We start from the raw sequence: 20,893 nt of genomic DNA on the forward strand, positions 1-20,893 counted from the left end.
TGCTTCTCTGCAGTGTTTGGCTCACAGAAATCTTTGATTCCTTACTTTTCCATCATCCTCCCCCTCCTGATCCCCCAACATTGTCATCCTACTACTACCAATACTGTGCCCACTTTACTCCCCACTGCCTGTACTGCTAAAATATTAGTACCATACAGATAGTACCCCCACAGTAATATTTCTCAAAGACGGTGCTCAGTGGTAATAGTGCTCCCTACAGTACCCCCAATAGCAGTAATGCTCCCCTAGAGCATTAGTAGCCCTCCATATTGTGTCCAGTAATAATGCCCCACAGTACCCCAAGTAATAATGCCACCATACTGCCACCAATAGAAATAAGGTCCCCATATAGTGCCCCTAGCAGTAACAAGGCCTCTTGTAAGGCACCGCTATATAGACCACAGTGGTAATAAAGCGCCTTTTAGTGTCCTCGGGTTTTATAATGAGCATTTAGTGGGGGCCATTTATCAGGGACCTTGTCAGAAAATACTGCTATTATAATTGCTGGTAAAAAAATATATACTGCCACCGGCTTTTTAAACAAAATACCGGCTAGGCCAGTACACACTGCAGAGGGAACTGGTTAGGCTATCTGCCCAGTTCTTTTATATTGACGCATAGGCTGGTTTAGATGCTGTGCGCTGCTTATCTATATCTTGTGAAGTCTGTGTACTGTGCCATGTTCCACTTGTGCAGGATTTGGGCACGAGGGACCCACCCTAGCTCAGGGGCCCCTCAGGGGATTCACCTGCTGTCCTGTGTGCCAGTCTGAGTAAGTCATCTACTAGGAAATTGCAGTATAGTTGTGTTGTATCTTGTACGGGCAGAAATATTTCCCCAAAAATCCCTGCAGTAATGTTGTGAATTTTTCAGTTCCATGCCCATAGTTTTCATTGAAGAATCTGTGCTATTGCTTGCTTGGCGTCGGGTTGGACGATATCCAAAATATTCAGACGATAACGATATTAAAAAATTTATCGCAATAACGATATATATCGCGATAAATACCTGTTTAAAAAAAAAAAAAACAAGGAGTCGTTATACTGTATGGGGGCAGCCAAAAGGAGACGTTACACTGTATGGGGGGGCCACAAGGAGACGTTACACTGTATGGGGGCCACAAGGAGACGTTATACTGTATGGGGGCAGCTACAAGGAGACCTTACACTGTATGGGGGCCACAAAGAGATGTTATACTGTATGGGGTGCCACAAGGAGACGTTACACTGTATGGGGGCCACAAGGAGACGTTATACTGTATGAGGGGGGCCACAAAAAGACGTTACACTGTGTGGGGGCCACAAGGAGATGTTACACTGTATGAGGGCCACAAGGAGATATTATACTGTATGGGGGCCACAAGGAGATGTTACACTGTATGGGGGCCACAAGGAGACGTTATACTGTATGGGGGCAGCTACAAGGTGACGTTACACTGTATGGGGCCACAAGGAGACGTTATACTGTATGGGGGCAGCTACAAGGAGACGTTACACTGTATGGGGGCCACAAGGAGACGTTATACTGTATGGGGGCAGCTACAAGGAGACGTTACACTGTATGGGGGCCACAAGGAGACGTTATACTGTATGAGGGGTGCCACAAGAAGACGTTACACTGTGTGGGGGCCACAAGGAGATGTTACACTGTATGAGGGCCACAAGGAGATATACTGTATGGGGGCCACAAGGAGATATACTGTATGGAGACCACAAGGAGATATACTGTATGGGGGCCACAAGGAGAGGTTATACTGTGTGGGGGCCACAAGGAGATGTTACACTGTATGAGGGCCACAAGGAGATATTATACTGTATGGGGGCCACAAGGAGATATACTGTATGGGGGGCCACTAGGAGATATACTGTATGGGGGCCACAAGGAGATATACTGTATGGGGGGCCACAAGGAGATATACTGTATGGGGGCCACAAGGAGATATACTGTATGGAGGCCACAAGGAGATATACTGTATGGGGGGCCACAAGGAGACGTTACACTGTATGGGGGCCACAAGGAGATGTTATAATAAAGTCTTGTGGCCACAGGCCACCATACATACAGTAATACTTTACTATATACTTTTCCCGCGGCTGCCTCGCTTGTGTGCTACGATTCTGACATACCGGTGGACAGAGATTTAAATATGTGAGCAAGGAGGAGGGAGAGCCGGGGGCGGCCGCTGCGGGAAGTAATACGTTTGTAATTTCGTCATCAGAGCACACACTAGCGAGGCAGCCGCAGGAAAGGTCTCTCCAGAGACACCAGTACTCACCCAGAGTTCGCCACATACAATAGAGCCGGCACGGGTGGGTGACGACGGTGATGTCAGATGGTGGGTGGAGATTTGACTAAGGGAGGCGGAGCAAGAAGGAGCCAGGAGCGAGAGGAAGTAATGTTACTCAGCGCTATGCAAGGTGCAGGGGCGGGCGGACAAACGTTTAGAAGCGGTCAGCACATGACCGCTTTGATGACGTCACAAAATACCGTGGTAATTAGGAAACAGCGATATTGCCATATCGCCGTTTTTTTAATACCGCGGTATATCATGACCATTAACTCATTGGAACATCACACAAGCGATACGGAACCGAACAACTGACTTTTTTTCCTTCAGTTTGCTTCAATGTTTTCAATGAAAATCTGTTACATTTTTCCATGAAGATGCGGATTAGCCTGGGGCCTATTCACACAACTGTATTTTTCTGTCCGCACCTGTACTTCTGCTCCCTGGCCCCACAAAAAAGATAGAACATGTCCTATTCTTGTCTGTATTTGTGCACAAGAATAGGCATTTTTGTCATGGAGAAGGATGTTCCATTTTTCAAAATGCACAAGGCGCATGGCTGGTATCCGTAATTTGCGGTTGGCAGTCCACAAAAATGGATACGGTTGTGTGAATGAGCCCTTAGGGTAATTTCACACAAGAAACTTTTCTATTCGGATGCATTCCGTTTTCCAGACAGCATCCAGACTGAACCCTGACCCATTCATTTCACATTAGCATAGTCATCCACTGACCGTCTGTCTGTTCAGGAAAAATCACAGCTTGTTTTGTCTTCATTGGTTTTTCATGCAGGATTGGTCCACTCAAGTCAATGGGTCAGTGAAAAGAAAACTGAACCACACTGAAGGTCTCTAGGAGATGTTGAATGATATTCTTCAGTTTTTCTTCATGCACATGAAACGCACATGCAATCCTAGTGGAAAAATTGATATACAGGTTATAGCTACTAGAGAGGGGTCGTTGATCCAGGGAGTTATTCTGATTGCCTGATTGGAGTCGGGAAGGAATTTTTCTCCCCTAAAGTGGAGAAAATTGGCTTCTGCCTCACAGGGTTTTTGCCTTCCTCTTGATCAATTTCCAGGATGACAGGCCGAACTGGATGGACAAATGTCTTTTTTCAGCCTTATATACTATGTTACTGTGTTAAAGTTGCAGACAAAACGGATTCATCTTGCATGCAAAACCATCAGCTTTTCACTGAACACACTCCTGGGAAAGAGGCTATCCCAATGCAATCTTGGAAGCGACTCTAAACTGAAGATTTTGCTTACTTTATCAATTTTTGGAGGTGAGTTTTATAAAGGTGGTCTCTTCAAGCAACACCTGTCCATATGCCCTATTACAGCGACATGCCAAGCAACTATAGAAGGGTCTCCTTGTGTCCCACAATGCCAGCTACGGAATGTTTGAATCCTTTGCTTCATGAATGTAAATACTAGAACTTCAGACAAACTATATTAATCATTCCCCCTATGCCATAAAAAAGTCAAATACCCCAATTTAAATTCCGTAGAGCCTAAATCTAGGTACAAATATCCTTATCTCATCACTTTCCGAGAAAGGGGCATGGTGAGGGTGGGGAAGCTGCTGGGCCAGCTGCTGGGCCAGACACTAGTTATAAAGAGGCCTGCCCCGTTTTCAGTTATTTGAGCTGCATTATTTTGGCTGCCAAAAACAACCCAGAAATGTGGGGCCTATAGATGCCAAACAATGGCATTATTCATCAGAAGAATCATACTGAAATATGCATACACCGCGCTGGAAAGGGTTCTCTACATCTTCTGTGAAACACAGCAGAACAAAACTAGTGTGAACAAGGTCTCAGCCATCCAGATTCTGTCATTTACGGTATATTTTATGCAAGTGGCAAATTCTAATGATGAATTAGCAATTGCAGCTCCGTGTAGGCATGTGCCAGGTCTGCCGTTTTAGGCAACAGGACTTAGTAGTAAGTTTTGGCCCAAATCATGTATTTCTTAGTACTGTTAGGCCTCATATACCTAGAGTACATGATAAATGTATGCAGGCCTGGATCATCAATGAACTGCACACGGATCCGCAGAACTATATGGTGCAATTTACACCTCCAAAATGAGTTTCTCCACATGGACCGTTGCCTCCAGAGTTGGTCAAGTCAGTGTCCTACGAGGACATACGGACCTTACTGCATAATAAAAACAAAGCCAATGTTTAATACAACCGTCTGAATCAGCCTCTAATGTTAGACAAATAGCACATTTTACTATAATCTATAAAAATAATACATGGCTATAATGACAAGCCTTGACAGCTCATTTCGTCATGTCTTTTTCAAGGAAGAACACCCTAAGGAAACATATATATAATTGGATTATTAAAGATTGGGCACATGGTGTCACCGAATGAAATACCGTACTAATCCTGGTTCTTATATTCTTTGGTAACTTTCCAGTGCAGATTGAATGTACACACATGCTGTACTTTACTTATATTTTCCACAAAGCTGTGTTTTACAACTCTCCAGTGTTTCTTAGCATGAGAGTCCGTGTTTCTGCCAGTTTCGCCAGTGTGGGCGCAGCCACAGCCCAAGAAGGGAGCTTAGCAAGTTGCATAAAAAAGTGTTTTCTCTTTGTATTGGACTTGTATCCATGGACTTTAACAGTTAGGGAAAATATCATATGTGACGTCTTTTTAGGTGGCACTTCAGAAGTAAACCTTTAAAATTGAAAGGTGTCGGCAATTGTTAGGATGATATTTTTTGAAATTTAGAAAACCGATGTTACTGTTTTATTGAATGTTTTGTCAGCGTAATGAAAATGGTCATTATGTCTAATAGAAAATAGAGAATAATTATTTAAAGATGATTTCTTAGTTGTCCTGCTGAAGATCATTGCTTTTGTGATTCTCAGCATTATTACAATGTATAGGTCAACCCAGGTTCCTCCATTCAAACCTGAAAATGTACAGTTTCAGCCTGCTTATTGCTTATCTACAATCCTCTCAGTAAATAGAATATGACTACTTATCTACATAGCATAGACCCAGTCAAGTTACCCCTCTTGGCTAGTCAGCAATTTTCCATATACTATGCCTCATTTGGCCTCTGTCATTGGTTTCTGTAGGAGTTCTTGCTCTTAAATGGTATTATACGTAAGGGTTGCACACCTCCCGTGCGCCATGAAAGCAGTGCATCTAGAGATTTATAGCTAGGACCTAACTTTTTAAGTTGTTAGATGCTATTGGAATCTAAGGGAATTCTTATTGTTAGCTACTAAAAGTTTTACATTGGCTTCTGTAGTGGGCTAACTGGTTTCTAAGGTCTACAGTTATTTGCCTTCCTTGTAATATGTCCTGTAAATGTCCTAATATATCAGTATGTTTGGTGAGAGCCTCTTAGGAGAGCTCTTATTGGGTGCTACTGCCTCTTCCAATTCAACAGTACGGTGCCTCGCTGGTTGGCACTGCTGCCTTGCAATGCCGGGGTCCTAGGTTCAAATCTGACCAAGGACAAAACAACATCTGCATGGAGTTTATATGTTCTACCTCACTGATAGGGACCCCAGATTGTGAGCCCCATGGGGACAGCTTGAGGCTAATATCTGTAAAGCGCTGCGGAATATAGCATAAAATAAATAAATTGTATGTAGCCATGTATAATATGCCCCAGTTCTTATGCACCTTGTAGAGCCAAGTTAGGGTTCTTTTACACTGTATCAACAGATGATCTAGAACGAATGTTTATAGGAATGTTTGTTCCCAATCATCTCCTGGTCATTAGTTACATTTACCTGCAGCAAAGATGGGCTGAACGATCATGGTGACAATAATTCACCTCATAGAGTTTCCTTATTTGTTGGCGGCACACTGTGCCGCCTATGACCAAGGACTTTAGGTGCTGCGTAAAAGATGTAGTCACCCCATAACCAATCATTTGCTTGCTTGTCGTGTCATCAGCTGCACTAATACATAGAATGAAGCTCATTCCTGATAATTGTCCAGATCCTCAGCCCATGTAAACAAACATTTATACCTAAACTGTGAGCTAATAGAAGTCAGAAGACCACAAAACTTAAAGGGGTTGTCAGGGTTCAGAGCAGAACCCGGACATACCCTTATTTTCACCCAGGCAGCCCCCCATGAGGCTAGCATCAGAGCATCTCATGCTCTGATGCTCTCCTTTGCCCTGCGCTAAATCGCGTAGGGCACGGGCTCTTTTGTTTAGCATAACACACTGCCAGGCTGAAGCTTCCGCTCGGCAGTGTGTTCGGTGACGTAACCGGCTCTGATGGGCGGGCTTTAGCACTGCCCTAGCTGTTTTACTGGCTAAAGCAGCGTTAAAGCCCGCCCATCAGTCACCGGCTTCATGGCAGCCCCATGGAGAGCCCCGGTACGTCACCAGAACTCCTAAAAATGCCTTTGACCTGCGCAATTTAGCGCAGGGCAAAGGAGAGCATAGGAGCATGAACTGCTCCGATGCTCTTGTCAGGGGGGCTGCCTGGGTGAAAATGGAGGTATGTCCGGGTTCAGCTCTGAAACCGGACAACCGCTTTAATAAGTGTCTGATACAATTTATTTGAGTCCAGGTCCATGTTATATCTATATGTGATTATAGGTAGATTTTGTGGAATTGACTAAATCCTTTTTTTTACATTCTTTTCAGGGGATGCAGACGATAGCGGTCACCACATTTTCAATTTGACCTCACTCACATCTTCAGAAAATATACTCTCAGCTACATTCCATTATTATCTTGGGGATATTCTAAACAGCAGTTTAAAATGTCCACCCTCTCCACCATGTCCTCATCGGGTACATCGAAAGCATGAAATATCCATTGGCTTCACAGCGTCCAGCTTCTTATCACTTGAGAACCAGACAAGAGTGTTGGGTCACTTCTTTATAAACATTTCATCATCCTACCATGACATTCCATCTTGGCAATGGAAGGACATTACTCAAATCCTGCGGGAGGCCAAGCAGAATGGAGAGGCTGTCATTGGGATCAATATTACCACTGATACTCCAGCTCAACATCGGAAGCATTTGCTAAGGCATAAACCTTATATCTTAGTATATGCTAATGATTCAGCAATTTCCGAACCCAGTAGTGTCGTTTCCAACTTGCATGGACCACACAGTCCTATCATTCATAAACCACACCATAAAGCAGAACTTTTCGAACACAGAAGTCGACGTTCAACCGATATTCTTTTACCATTACAGAACAACGAGTTACCGGGAGCTGAATACCAATATAATGAAGATGAAGAGCGTTGGGAGGAGAAAAAGCCATACAAAACCCTTCATGTCAAGCCATTGGACAAAGGAAAATCCAAGAAGAAATTACGAAAAAGCGGGCGACAAAAAAGTCAGACACTCCAGTTTGATGAACAGACCCTGAAAAAAGCAAGAAGAAAGCAATGGAATGAACCACGAAATTGTGCACGCCGTTACCTTAAAGTAGACTTTGCAGACATAGGCTGGAGTGAATGGATAATTTCCCCCAAATCCTTTGATGCCTATTATTGCTCAGGTGCATGCCAGTTCCCGATGCCAAAGGTACTGTTAATATTTTAATGGTAATTTTACACTGCCTTTTGTATCAACATATATTTTCACACACCGCTGGGCAGGAAAGTGCATCTAGTTTTTATGAACTGCACATCTTTTTTTTTTTTAAATCAGTAAAATATTCCAGCTGTTTTATTAGGAAGCCCAATGAAGCCATAAATAAGTAATATTTTTATGCCTGCTCTATAAGTGTAGCTGTTAAAATAGTGAGATTTCAAAACTGAAGGTTTATGTGCAGGAATGTCTTGTACACTGTCCAAACGCTAATGCCTCGCTATGTAGAAAAGCATGACCTTTTGTCCGCTTGTGGAGGTTCATGTTCCACATCTTTTTGCATTTGCAAATGTCCATATTTCACACATTTGCTAAAACCAGACGTGCCTTCATTCTCCCTTTCATCACATGTTACTTAAAGGGAAAATGCATAAAGTCAGTTATTTTTATTTATTTATTTATTTTATGCACTTACTGTATAGCGCTACTATATACCGCAGCTCTTTGCAGACATTAGCATCCAACTGTCCTTAATGGGGCTCACAATCTAAGTTCCCTATCAGTATGTCTTTGGAGTGTAGGAGGAAACCGGAGTACCTGGAGGAAACCCACACAAGCACAGGGAGAACATACAAACTCCATGCAGATGTTGTCCTTGGTCGGACTCCAACCTAGGACCCCAGCAGTGCAAGGCACCAGTGCTAACTATTATTATTATTATAATTATTATAATACTATTATTAGTTATTTATATGGTTTAGTAAATAGCTTAGATTAGATTATTATTAAGTATAAAACCAATATAAGTATTGCAAACATCCACACAGATTTTATATATATACATATATATATATATATATATATATATTGGGAAGAAGATATGCAAATGAGCTCTTAACAAGCTCTGCCTCTAATGCCACCAGATGTCAGGAGCTATCCTATAACTCAATGTTCAACCATTTAAACTGGCCTTGGGTAATAAATAAGCCAGCATCTCATCTGCAGATAGCTGTTTTGGGGTGATTGCCCCTCATCAGTGCAGAGCAGAGACTACTGGCTTAACTGGGTGAGAGGCCTAGGTCAGGATTCTGGGGATACTATATCTCCTTATGGCGTGAAGAGTGTTATAGTCCAGACAATGCTCCTCTGAAATTCTGGGAAGAGGGTAGGTAAATGAGCTCTAATGCCACCAGATGTAAGTTATCTATCCTATATGGTGGTGATGTGACAGTGATGTGAACTCTCCCTTAAGGTGCTCTCCATAAGGTGATATACTGTAGTATCCCCCAAATGCTACATATACTGTTATTCTACTTAAAATTGCTACTGAGCAACAGAGATATATGGTCAAAGTGATACCTTGTGGTCTGTTACCCTGAAGATACAGTTACTAGTCTTATCCTCTATGAATCCTGTTAGTTTAGCCTCATTCACACCTCCGTGTCCGTGCTCAAATCCGTGAGCAGGTGGTCATCAATGATGCATCCGTGAAGGATCCCTGTTGGGTCTGTCTTTTGCTGTCCATGTTGCATCCGTGTTTGACACTGAACAGCTGAAAAATAATTTTCGGAGAATCTCTTCTTAATGATTCGTGAAACACGGATGGCATGCGTGGTTTTCACGGACCCACAGACTATAATGGGCGTGATGGATCCAGGAACACGGACAAAATAGAGCATGCATCCGTGCAAAAAAAACAAATCTACGGACCGTGCTAAAACACTGATGTGTGAATACGCACATTAAAATGAATGTGGACATGTGCTGTCCGTAGAGAACATGTACAGCACACGTCCGTGAAACACTGACGTGTGAATGAGGCTTTATTGAGACCTTGGTCCAGATTCATATGTCTGGTTTATGATCTCATACAGAAAAGGTGGGCAATTATTTAGTAGGCTTGCCTTCTAGACACACATGCCCAGCACACTTGCTCATTCAGAGAAAGCTGTCTGTTATTATTATTATGCATTATTGTTATGATGTATTAAACCAGGCAATACTGCCTGGTAGGGTTAAACCTGCTGATTAAACTGATACCTATACTGTCAAAATCTGTTGCACTGTTCTAGAGGGAAAAAAAGAGTTTTATCGTATATACAAGGTTTCACCACTGCCAAAATTATTACTGCACATGCGCTAATTTTGGATTCTATAGCGCATTTGTGGGATTATAGGGCCAGGCAGGAGGACAATGATAATGCCTGGCCTTTTCAGTTAAGGGGAGGGGGCTGGAAAGTGGAGGACCTGGAGTGCACAGAGGGGCTAGGGCTCATCCCCCAGTGCACTGAAAACCCCCTGCATGTGAATGGGGTCTCCTCGATTTCCACACTGCATAAAAAATTGTAGTGGAAATAAGTAATGTTCTACTGATTTCCAAGGGTTCCACAGTGGGCTAGTCCTTACACAGATCTGCTGCACATCCGTGGCAGAAATCAGAGTGCCAGCTACTTAATGGCATATAAAAACAGTCCAGCAAGTGCACTGCACCCGGAGATGTGCAAGCCTGGTTTTCATCCTCACAAGTAGTCAGAATTGTGTTCCCCTTAATCATACTGCAGTGCCAGTTAGGGTACGACCACACGGCGCAGTTGTGATCCGGTTGGGTCGCGGCCAGCTGTGGTCAAGAACCCTGCAGCTGTCTCGTATTTAACTAATGAAGACCACACTCTATAGGCGGTCTGAAATCATAATGGCCGCGTGCACCTTCGTATCCTAAATCTTGTGTCTTTTCCCCTGCATTCTCACTAGTCACATCAGCCTCCCTTAGTTATGGCAGCTCAACCACCGTCCTAGCTGTGTAAACAGACCCCCCTCTAACTACTATATCACAGCGGGCCCCTCACTCTCCTCTCACTAGTATACAGATTTTGGTTGTGAAAGAGTTAAGCTAAGTATGCTCAGGTCACAATGGAGGGCTTGTACCGTATTCCTCAGTTTAATGCTTCCACCGTTAGGTTGTGGTGTTTATCTGTGGAATTGAAAGTATGAATTGGCTTCCATTCTCATGTGTGACATGGGGTTGGGTGGAATTGGATACAGCACATGTTTCCAAAATGTAATCTCAAGTTCAGCCATTTACAAGCAGGAAAATTCTGAATGCATTTGTTACACTTTCTGTAAGTTCAAGTAAGTTGGTCCACTGGTATGTTGTGGAATTCCTGGGCCTCTAACAGATTGGGCTTTGTGCCCAAAGGTTAATTATTCCTGGTTGACATTGATAGCCTATCACATGCCTCCTTCAGGCTGAAAGCAAGTCTAGAGGAAAAATAACCTTTTTACTGTGCAAATGCAATTATGGGTAATACATTTAAAAAAAAAACTGACATATTTTAGCTGTATAGGACACAGATCCGAAGTGCTGCTGACAAGTTGAAACAGTATGAAGTTCCTGCAGCTCCATGCAACCCAAGTCTGATGCCTCCATGCAGCACTGTACTATGAGATATTCTCCACCTGAAGCAAAGCCCAACAGTGCTGAGATAATAATTAGCTATAGAACATTAACAGGATTCTCCCAGAAATGTTTTATGACATTTCAGTCATAGACATATGAGTATGGAGAGCTATCTGTGCAAACCAAAGGCACTGTCCACTGAAGTTAATGGGAGTAATGAAAAGCTACAGTATATGTACATCCTAAAGCTCTGGTTACTAGCCCCTCAACCACGTTCATGATACCCTGCTCTCTTTCTGGTCCAGTATATACTGCCACTTGCTGGAGTTGCTGAAGCAGATTATGGTCCAGCACCATTTGAGGAGAGCTAAAAAACTAGTGGTTTGTTCTTGGACTTTGTGAAAGAACCAAAACGTTGAGACAATTAAAACATGTGGCTTCTGCCTTGATAGTTTTTATTTAAACCTGTTTCACCATGCCTTTACATAGCGTTGAACTTATAGAAAATCCAGTTTCTCTGAGTTCTAGACTTTGGAGTTCCTAAAAATGTTCCTATTAGTTCTAGTTTCCAATCGTGTGATAGCTATTATAGAAGAGGGCGCTAAAAGGATGGAGCGATCATGTGGACAAAGTCTTTAACAGCTATTTAGAGAAATGAAAGTCTTTAATGCAGTTGTCCAGCCTTTTCTGAGTGTATGGGGTGTCGGACCCCTGACAGTCAACTAGCAATGGCATATCCTTGAAAACGGCTGGACAAACCATATCTGCTGTATCAGAGACGCCATCCCAGGTTCTGTTGCATTTGACAAAAAAAAAAAGATCTCTGCAAGCAATTAGTGAATGGAGTCATACAAGGCATGGAGCGTTAGGCATTCTTCATGGTGGGACAGTGCTGAATTGTAAAAATGAGGAATCAGAAATTGAGTATTTTGGGAGGGGTAGCCTTTTGTTTTTATGTAATCATTGGAGCCCATTAAATTCAGTCCCACACCCTCACAAAGTTAAAAAAATAAAAATAAATCACCTGGTCCTGGTGTGTCTACTGGCTACTGTAAAATACTCCTTGAAATACAATGTAAATTCAATGGTATGTTATATATGTCCAAAGGGATTTTGAAAACATCTGGTCTTTTGAGTGAGCTCAGCCCTGGAGGAGCTGTAGTATACAGACGCGCAGGTTTTATTAGTGTCACTAGTAACATTATACTGTGTGCAGCTCCAGGTTTGGGGAGCTTTCTTGTAGGTCCCATCTCACAGTTTTCATAACATAGCAGTACCTTTGTGTTCATTAGCCTTCATATGATCCATACAATTACTTGATGAAATAGCTGTGTATGTAGAAGCTTATAGTCAAAGAAGGATCTCTGTATGAAAGTCTGTGAGTAACCAAAGACACACATGTAGTCATGGGTCTTAGCTCAGAGGGCATATTCAAAGGTTTATATATCTGGCAATATCTGGGCACTTTCATGGCAAAGAGGCTATTTACACTTTAAGATAGCCAGGAATTGAGATCCCAACATTACAGATCAACATTTCCACAAATGTTGTTAGCCACCATCTATCACACACAATAGTAGTAGGCAGAACGTTTTCTAAGCCAATCTTTACAGTCATATGAATTTAGTTGAACAAAATCTGCATGGTCCTCAGTCCTTCTTATCCTATCTTCTGTTCTAGACTGTGTTAACATGACGTTGCCCATGTGCATCTTATTTCCTGTGATGTCATGTCCATGAGTGTGTCAGAACATCAACAGGAAAGTGATAGGGGGATGTCTGTGTAACTAGGGAGGCGCTACAAACTAGCCAGCGATGTTAGGGGAGGTGCTGGAGTGCATTCTGGGTTTGGTTGGGTACAGCAACAGGAAGTCCTACATACAGGATGGATGTTTTGGTTTACCTGGTGAAAACGGGTCAATATAATTACCATAATTTATATTGAACGGTCTTAAAGGCTATGGTCTTTGGGGGCATTTTTATTATTGCATTCTAATTATTTTGGGCTAAAAATCAGTTTGTCATTATTAAATATGTTCAACAGCTGTCCTCTGTAGCCTTTAGTTTCACTGCATCTACATTGTTACTTCTCCTTTTAAAGGGAGTCTGTCATCAGCATTTCACGTTTGTAACCCTTCCCATAGCTTTCTAGAATGCTTACAGTTAATAAAAATGTTACCTTTAGCATCAATCCTGGACTTAGAAACCGTCAAAAAAACATCTTTGTAACATATGCAAATGAGGGCTCGCAAGTGCCCAGGGGCGGCGTTACCCTCGTAGGTACTCTGCTAGCTCATCCTTTTCTTCGCTTCACCCGCCCCTTCCTTCCCTCCGCCCACCCATCCTTTCCCTCTGACCGCCTATCTACTAACTTGTTGTTTCTCCGAGATCCCGCTCCTGCGCACTCAGTCCGTCGGCCAACGCATGCGCACTGCGATGCCGGCGCGAAGCTGGCGCATGCGCATTAATTACTGTGATGCCGTACAAGGAATGGGCATTGCAGTACGCATGCGCCGGCCGACGGACTGAGTGCGCAGGCGCGGGATCTTGGCGAAACAACAAGTTAGTAGATAGGTGGTCAGAGGGAAAGGATGGGCGGGCGGAGGGAAGGAAGGGGCGGGGGGAAGCGAAGAAAAGGCTGAGCTAGTAGGGCACCTACGAGAGTAACGCCACCCCTGGGCGCTTGCGCACCCTCATTTGCATATGTTACAAAGATGTTTTTAGACGGTTTTATAAGTCCAGGATTGATGCTAAAGGTAATGTTTTTATTAACTGTAAGCATGCTAGAAAGCTATGGGAAGGGTTACAAACTTGAAATGCTGACGACAGACTCCCTTTAAGCAAACCTGTCAGAGAGCTGCTCTGACGGCGCAATCTGTACCCCTTATCTCCGAACTCCTAGTGTATCAACACATACTTAAGCTAAATTCTTTTTTTTTTTTTACTTTCTTTATTATTATTTCAATATTAACAAACAGATGTATATTATTTATATCATTAACATCATTTCCAAACTGAAGCCCCCCCAATTCCCTCCCATCCCATGATGTGTCCTACTTCTCCACTGGCCCTCTGTAACATGACCGAGGAGTGGTGGAGAGAGATGGAGAGCGGAGGGAGCTCTATGGGTTCCATTCTCCCCAAATTCTGCTCAATTTTTTTTCTATATCTCTTTGCTTATACAAAATATGTGCATATCTCTTATTGGTCTTTACCAAATTTAACCATGTGTTTATACTAGGAACATCTCGCGCAAACCAAGAGCGTGCTATTAGGAGTCTTGCCAAAAACATTATTTTAAACAGAAGATTTTTTTTATATTGGTGACAACCCACCTTGGCAAGATCCCCCAACTGATAATCCTTCAGCTTAATTGAGTGTTTATGAGCTGTCAGGGAACTAGGGATAAGGGCTACAGATTGAGCCATCAGGAGCACTCTGACGAGTTTTACTGAGAAGGACAAGCAACAGTCTAGCAATGGAATGAAATCTGAAAGACTGATTGGAGAAATTATTTTTAGGCCAAGATCAGTAGAATGCAAATCCACCAATGGTGTACATAACCATTAAAGGAGTTTTCTGAGACTCTTTAAAGAGGACCTTTCACTGATTATTACACTGTGAACTAAGTATACAGACACGGAGAGCGGCGCCCGGGGATCTCATTGCACTTACTATTATCCCTGGGCGCCGCTCCGTTCCCCTGCTATGCCCTCCGGTATCTCCGCTCACTAAGTTATAGTTGGCGGAGATATCGGTCACTAAGTTATGGTAGGCGGAGTCTGCCCTTTTTCTGCTCTAGCGCTGGCCAATCGCAGCGCAGAGCTCACAGCCTGGGAGGTTATTTTGTCCCAGGCTGTGAGCTCTGCAATGCGATTGGCCAGCGCTACAGAAGAACAAGGGCAGACTCCGCCTACCATAACTTTGTGACCGGAGATAACAGAGGGCATAGCAGGAGAACGGAGTGGCGCCAGGGATAATAGTAAGTGCAGTGAGATCCCCGGGCGCCGCTCTCCATGTCTGTATAGTTAGTTCACAGTGTAATAATCGGTGAAAGGTCCTCTTTAACTGATGACCTATCCTCAGTATCTGATTGGTGGGGGTCTAACACTAGGGACCTGAGATCTGCTGAGTGTAAGTGCTGCGGCCTGTTTGCAGCCTAACAAGCACAGCTCCATACATTGTATTGTGGCTATGCTTGGTATTGCAGCTTAGCCTCATTCACGTCAATTGGTCTGAGCTGTTCTTAGGCCACCTGACTGGTGAACGTGATGTCAGAGCCTAGGGATCTGCCAGAAGCGCCTATCCAGAGCATAGGTCATCAGTTAAAAAGTCTCAGAAAAGCTCTTTAAATTGGTATAAAAGTAAACAGATGCAGCATAAGAAATAGCATCAAGCTGCCTAATGTCCAAGTAACATTCCTTCAGCTGGTGGTTAGTGCAATAAACAAAGGGTTACATTAAGGATAGGAATATACACGCACACCGCCTGCTATTTCAGCGATATAAACGTTCTTGAGCTAATGACAACCACATTGAGAATGTGACTGCTAGATACTCCAAGTCAGCAGCTGTCATCACAAGTTCTCCACCATATGGGTGATTACTATAGAACAGAACATTAGAAAGTCCTTACATTAAAAATACATTGGAGAGTCTTCCACATTAACAACTAGCAAAGTACAAACAGAAATTGACACCTGTTTGTACAGTATTTTGGATTATACTAATTTCCTGAAACACCAAATGACAAATACTGTATATTTAAGCTGCCATTCTTAAATCCAATACCTCACTCCAAGCGTGATAAAAAAATAAAAAATAAAGTATGTTTTATTATAAATGGTAAAGCATAACAGCGAAAAAAGGATCAGACAAAAATATACAAAATCACATGCAATACCTGCAACGTTCTCCTCACTCCCATGGGAGACTTACCTATCGTACCCAAATACAGAGAATCTCTGCACAAAATATGGGCAAAAAGGGCAAGAAATGACTCACAATGCAAACTCTATGGTAAAGTAAAGAACGGTCTTCCAGCTTGGAGGACTACTGCATACGGGACCTGATTGTCTAAATGAGTCCTGAAAATGAGAGTGTGGATGAGATGGAAATCAGAGAACGGTATTTGTTCTTTTTCTGCTATTAAGTGGATGACTTTGTTTTATAGAGCAGTACAGGCCTCTCTACTACCAGGGCAAGGTGCTGGTCGGTGTCACCCTTACCTAGGTGGTGGCCCAGTTGGTACAGTTTTAGGGACTGATTCTCTAAGATGTTAAGACCATTCTTTACTTTATCTTGGAGATTTCTATTGTGGCTGATGCTGCTTTGTTTCTTGCCCTTTTCAACCAAGTTATGTGTATGGGTATGATTCCTGTAATTGCTGCTTATGGGGACTTCTGCATTTTTGACTAATCCTTTTAGGTGTTATAATAAATGTTACATTTTAAATATCAATGTGGGGGTGGAGATTCTGATGTGACCTCCTGGTTGACGTACATATCATATTATATACCCTTTTCATTTCTGTATTTATCAGGTAGTCATAAATTGGAATGCGTTACATTTTCATTTGGACCCCTTGTTTTAGATAGAAGTTGATTTTTTTTTAAAAACCTACGCAAATGAGATCTTAACAAGCTCTGCCTCTGATGCCACCTGATGTTAGGCAGCTATCCTATAAGTCAATGTTCAATCCTTTATATAGGCCTTAAGACATTACTCGGATATTAAATAACCCAGCACCTCATCTGCAGACAGCTGTTTCAGGTTGATTGCCCCTCATCAGTGCAGAGCAGAGAGTACTAGCTTAACTGGGTGAGAGGCCTAAGTCAGGATTTATGTGGTACTATCTCTGCTTATGAAGAGCACCTAAGCAGCATGGGGAGTCTTATAGACCAGGCAATGACATGATGAGAAGTGGAATAAATGGTGAAATGAGTGATGAAAATAGCCTACATATGTACATTTGACTTATGAGAGCCCTGCTTTTTGTTTAGTAGTACACTAAGTACACAATAGTAAACTAACATGTCTATTTTTTTCCCTAACAGTCTTTGAAGCCATCAAATCATGCCACTATCCAGAGTATTGTGAGAGCTGTTGGTGTGGTTCCTGGTATCCCAGAACCCTGTTGTGTCCCGGAAAAGATGTCTTCTCTCAGCATCCTCTTTTTTGACGAAAACAAAAATGTTGTCCTCAAAGTATATCCCAACATGACAGTAGAGTCTTGTGCCTGCAGATAACATCTCAGATCTTCACAGGCATCAAAAGCAATCTTCATATTTGCACTTTCAAAATACCATTCGTAAAATATTCACGTCTACCAGGGACAGCAATGCAGAAGAATCTAAACACTGGTGATGGACCTCTGGACCTCTGCTACATGCAAGTCATACTGGACAGATCAGTGCCCATAGTGTAAACTAGCATGTAGAACATGAAGATAAGCTCCTGTCTAATATAAGCTCTGCAGAAAGTAGGAGTTCTTATGACTTTTCCAAAGACGCATTTATTTTTTTACCGGAAAAAAAAACAAACTCAAACCGACGAAGCTGTAAAGTGCCTTCAGACTCTTAAGTGTTCAACTTGGCTATGATGTTCTTCTCATATAGAAATATATATACACAGTCCATACATTTCTGTGTCTGTTACACATATCTGTTGCCATAGAACGAACAGTAAGTGACAGAGTTGCCTCTTAGAAACTCTGATGGAGTATGAAGCGTTCTTCACTGCATGATAGCAAGTGTAAATAATTTGAGGACATACATTATTGGACGTGGTTCTTAACAAGTTTGTGTAACATAATTGGAAACGTTGATTTTTATTTGAATTTTTTGTTAACCAGCACTTTTTTAATAGTGTAAACAAATGGTATAATAGACATGATGAAAAAAAGTGTAAAATAAACCATATTTAATTTTGCTATACTGTATCACAAAAAATAAATCTGCCTGCTGCTTCTGTCCAAGAACGCAGAATGTATTTCCATAGCTATGTTTTTCTTTTGCCTTGTAGACCACTATGTGTCAAGAATAAGCTAGTTATACTCTAGTTATTAAAGTGGAACTCAGCCCCAATATTAATAATTGAAAAACTGGACATAGTATGGACACTAGGTGCTGTACTTCTTTAATAGTGCCCCTCAGAAGACATTCTTGTCCTGCTTAGATCCATGGCCCCATAGAACAGTGACAACAATGCTGCATATTACAAGGGTTGCAGCAGTGGTTGTCAGAACTACACCCCGTTATCAGATCAACAAGAGTGCCATGCAGCAATTGGCTGTAGTGGCAGAGCTCCTCCAACATTGCTTCCACTCTACTGATGTGTGCGTTGTCCTATGTTACTCCGGCTGCAACTACCACTTGTATTGCAGCTTTAACCAATAATTTTTAGGATTTAAAAATGGAGTGTGCTTTTGATAACTACTGCTGCCGACATTGTAAAGTACCATCAACATTGTCCTGAGGGACCATTGATCCATACATTTCAAAGACAACCACCTAAGGCCACTATTAAAGTGTACTTCCAGTTTTGCTGCTGACTACATCTTTTGACAAAAGTTTAAAAGTATTTTTTTTTAGGGAAGCGGAATGTCTGGGTTTCCCATGTCTTATGCAATGCATAATAGAGATACCCTTTAAAGAAATACAGCAGCTGGTATATTATTTGCCCATCGTGGTATCAGTTTACCAGTTATTTATTTTTGCCTGAGTACCACTTTAAGGCTAAGTTCACGCCACATTTTTTACTACACTAAAAGGGGCTGTCCAACAACTTATTACCCATCCACTTGGTAATAAGTGTCTGATCATGGGGTCCTCACTGATGGGACCTCCATAACCACAAGAAGACAGCCACTCTATTCATAGTCTAAGCGACTGAATAGCCAAGATCTTTCGCCTGTAGATTGAATGAAGTGGCAATGCGTATGTGGTGGGACCCCCAGCAATCAGACACTTATCACCTATCATGTAGACAGGTGATATGCTGTGATTGTGGAGCAGCTCCTTTAAGGTATGGGTCATTTTTCCTATTTTTATTTGCTTATCAACAATTATAACTGTATGCCATTGATTTTCATTTAAATAAAACTTAAAAAGTCCACATGTATTCTGAAGAATGGATCAAATGTGCGAACATAGCACCTGTGTTGTTGAGGTAAGTATCTATCTATACAGTGATACAGTGTATGCCATACACTTAGTAAAACCTACTGTTGACAAATGGTAATGGTAAGACATTTAAGATGCCAACACAAGGGGTCCTTTTTTCAAACTGGTGTAAAGAAGAACTGTCTTAGTTGCCCATAGCAATCTTTGGAAAGTGAAAGGTGGAATCTGATTGGTTGCTACGGGCAACTAAGCCAGTTCTACTTTACACCAGTTTGATAAATGACCCCAAAAGTCTCCAGTCTGCTACAGTATGTTTAAGAAAATGTAGACCAAAAATTCTCTTGAGTAATTCAGTAGATGTACTACCAGAATCTAGCCTTCTTCAGCTTGAAGAGGTTTTCCAAATAGCTGCCACTGGTATAAAATACTTACCAATCCCCTGCCACTCCTGACACTTTTCTGGTGCCCCTGGTCCAGTGATGTGACTTCTGAAGCTGGTGGTCATGTGTCGACCCGCAACATCTTCTCTGAGGCCCAGTAAACACAGACCAGAATGGGACCAGGGAAGGATGAGCAACGTAGCGGCAGCGGATCGGTAAGGTCAGTAGATAATATTGTGGGGATGGAAAGTTTTATTATTATTATTTATTTGAAAGCGCCATTACTTTCATGGTGCTATACATCAAGCCCGCCAGAACTTACAATCTACAAGGCAGGGGAGGTGGTTAAGTGCAAAAAGTCTCAAAAACACTAGGGAGGAGATTTATCTTCCCCCTTCATCTGGTTTTTGGCATTTAAAAAAAAAACACAAATCTCTGGTTTGCAACATTTTAAACACCATTCCAACTAAATTAAGTCACAATTAGCGTTTCCTGCCAGCCTCACCAATTTCTTAAAAGGAGAAGGGGGGCATGGGCGAGGTTATTGGCATCAGCACACCTAGAATCATTTACTCCAGTTTTCTGCCGTAAATGATGGCTGGAATCTGTGCTAGCTACGAGCTGACTGCTGTAGGAAGTATTTAATTTATGACAGGGCAGGAGCCTCACCATATATACATTTACTATCAAGACTGGCTATATATGTATGGCTGCAACAGATGTCACAGTGTAGGCATACAGTTACAGTTAACAGTATACAGTTAACATATAGCGGCCAGGCAGCTATTTGACATCCGTCATATGAATGGTGCCCTTAGGAGCTTCCCAAAATACTCATAACCATAAGTGTCTTCAATCCAGCGTAATATATTATGGGAAAATATTGTATATACAGACGTGGACAAAATTGTTGGTACCCTTTGGTCAATGAAAGAAAAAGTCACAATGGTCACAGAAATAACTTTAATCTGACAAAAGTAATAATAAATTAAAATTCTATAAATGTTAACCAATGAAAGTCAGACATTGTTTTTCAACCATGCTTCAACAGAATTATGTAAAAAAATAAACTCATGAAACAGGCATGGACAAAAATGATGGTACCCCTAACTTAATATTTTGTTGCGCAACCTTTTGAGGCAATCACTGCAATCAAACGCTTCC

General features: G+C 42.1%; 1 protein-coding gene across 1 annotated transcript in view; it reads left to right on the forward strand.

Annotated features, from left to right (window-relative positions):
- The window catches only part of BMP3 (bone morphogenetic protein 3), a 68,699-nt gene extending 48,083 nt beyond the window's left edge, over positions 1–20,616 (forward strand). The window contains exons 2-3 of the mRNA XM_044279406.1: positions 6,927–7,825; positions 17,283–20,616. Of these exons, the coding sequence (XP_044135341.1) occupies positions 6,927–7,825; positions 17,283–17,474 (1,091 nt within the window). The 3' untranslated portion in view covers positions 17,475–20,616. The remainder of the gene's footprint in view (positions 1–6,926; positions 7,826–17,282) is intronic.
- The last annotated feature ends 277 nt before the right edge of the window (positions 20,617–20,893 follow it).

The sequence above is a fragment of the Bufo gargarizans genome, chromosome 1 (assembly GCF_014858855.1).
Source record: "Bufo gargarizans isolate SCDJY-AF-19 chromosome 1, ASM1485885v1, whole genome shotgun sequence".
Classification (NCBI taxonomy): Eukaryota; Metazoa; Chordata; class Amphibia; order Anura; family Bufonidae; genus Bufo; species Bufo gargarizans.